Consider the following 1,614-nt stretch of genomic DNA (forward strand, 5'->3'; position numbering starts at 1 on the left):
AGAAAGAGCAGGGCTTCTTGGCAACTAATAGTCTTCAAATATATTTTCACAGCCTTAGCACATCTCACAAGCAAACATGCGGCCCAAAGGTAGTAATAATGTATCTTCCTTAGTTGTTTCTTTTATACTGCTGCATAATGATTCTGTTCTGCAAGAAAAACAAAGCTGAACTTAGTGGGTTTGGACAAAATAAATGCTGCCTTTGTGACTCAGTTCCTATGATACTATGGTAAGGATGACGAGTTAGGAAATCATTGGGTTTCATGATTTTGGGCTAAATGTAGAAAACCACAGCTGCTTTTTAAAAATAGTTTCCATGTAGTTCTTGGAAATAGTCTTCAAAGCAGAAATGCTGATTTAAAAAAAATCGCTAACCACAAAGGAAGGAAAGGAAGAAAACCGTGGAAATCCATGATTCGTTCCTCAAAAAACCAAAACGTAAGAAATCAAAACAAAACAACAAAAAACCCCCCAAACCCACACACCTCCCCCACTCCAAAAAAATCCAACCAAACAAACAACCCCAAACCCCACACCAATTTAACTGCCTGTAACAAAACCAGGTGTTTGGATCTGGGTCCCATTGTATAACAGAGAACAGCCGTAGCATCCTTTGATCCCTGTGAGTTCATTGTTGCAGTACTACCACAGGAAGCGTCTCTCCCAAATGAGGGAAACTTCTGTTAGGTGTAGAGCGCAGAGGCCAGATTCCGCTCTGCCTCGAGGGCACTAACACAGCAGGAGTCTTCAAAGGAAATATGAAACACCACTTAGCATTTCCAGGATGGAGCCGGCAGCTGAGCTTTGGGTGCTGGCTGCCAAGGACAGGAGGCAGTCTGAGAGGACATGGTTGTGGTTGCACCTTAGCTAATAACCAGCAAACTTCTTCCTTGCTCCCACCCCGGCTTTCTATTACACGCCCGTGTAGAGGCATGGGACCACTCACGATCAGAGTATCGGCTCATTAACCCTCACTACATTCATGACACGTGTCAGCTGCCACAAACCACTGCATTTTGCCTTGGGAGGGGACCTTTCTGCAACTGGCTAATGATGCCCCATGGAAGGATGGGTGTCTCCATGAGTAGAGATCCTGCCAGATCCTGCCCCAGCTCCAGTCACACAGTAGCATCTCCTGAGGCCTCTTGTGCTCCAGGATTGGCCTTGGGAGACGCTGGCACAGCCGACAAACCGACCTGGGAAGCCATCTGTGCATGTTAATTTGTTTCTTCTACTTTCCGCACTTTCCCCACAATAGGAGTTCAGGTGCATAGAACTGCACCTTGGATCACTTCTGGAAGGCAGAGGGTGGGTATGATACAGGTGATGCTCGAGGCTTAGGTCCGATGTTAAAAAGAAGGCCTTACATAAGTAGTAATTTTCATTGCTGTGGTTACTTTTTTTTCTGTTTCCCTAATACACCGCTAGGTACGAGGGGCTGGGCCACGCAGCACAGTGTGATGACTATATTCAGGATCACGGTATAAACATCGGCTGCATGTTGCAAAATCTGAGCCAGGCAGAATATAAGGATCTGAGCATTTGTGTCAATGGTTCAGCGGCAGCCACTCTGCTACGGCCGGTGGACGGCACCCCTTGCCTTTACAACCCTGG

At 46.5% G+C, this 1,614-nt stretch overlaps 1 protein-coding gene across 1 annotated transcript in view; it reads left to right on the plus strand.

The window, feature by feature from the left end:
• IL13RA2 (interleukin 13 receptor, alpha 2) overlaps positions 1–1,614 on the plus strand; it is a 12,959-nt gene that overhangs the window by 7,033 nt on the left and 4,312 nt on the right. The window contains exon 5 of the mRNA XM_010135754.1: positions 1,429–1,574. Coding sequence (XP_010134056.1) covers positions 1,429–1,574 — 146 coding nt within the window. The remainder of the gene's footprint in view (positions 1–1,428; positions 1,575–1,614) is intronic.

Source organism: Buceros rhinoceros, unplaced genomic scaffold, assembly GCF_000710305.1.
Source record: "Buceros rhinoceros silvestris isolate BGI_N320 unplaced genomic scaffold, ASM71030v1 scaffold155, whole genome shotgun sequence".
Lineage (NCBI taxonomy): Eukaryota > Metazoa > Chordata > Aves > Bucerotiformes > Bucerotidae > Buceros > Buceros rhinoceros.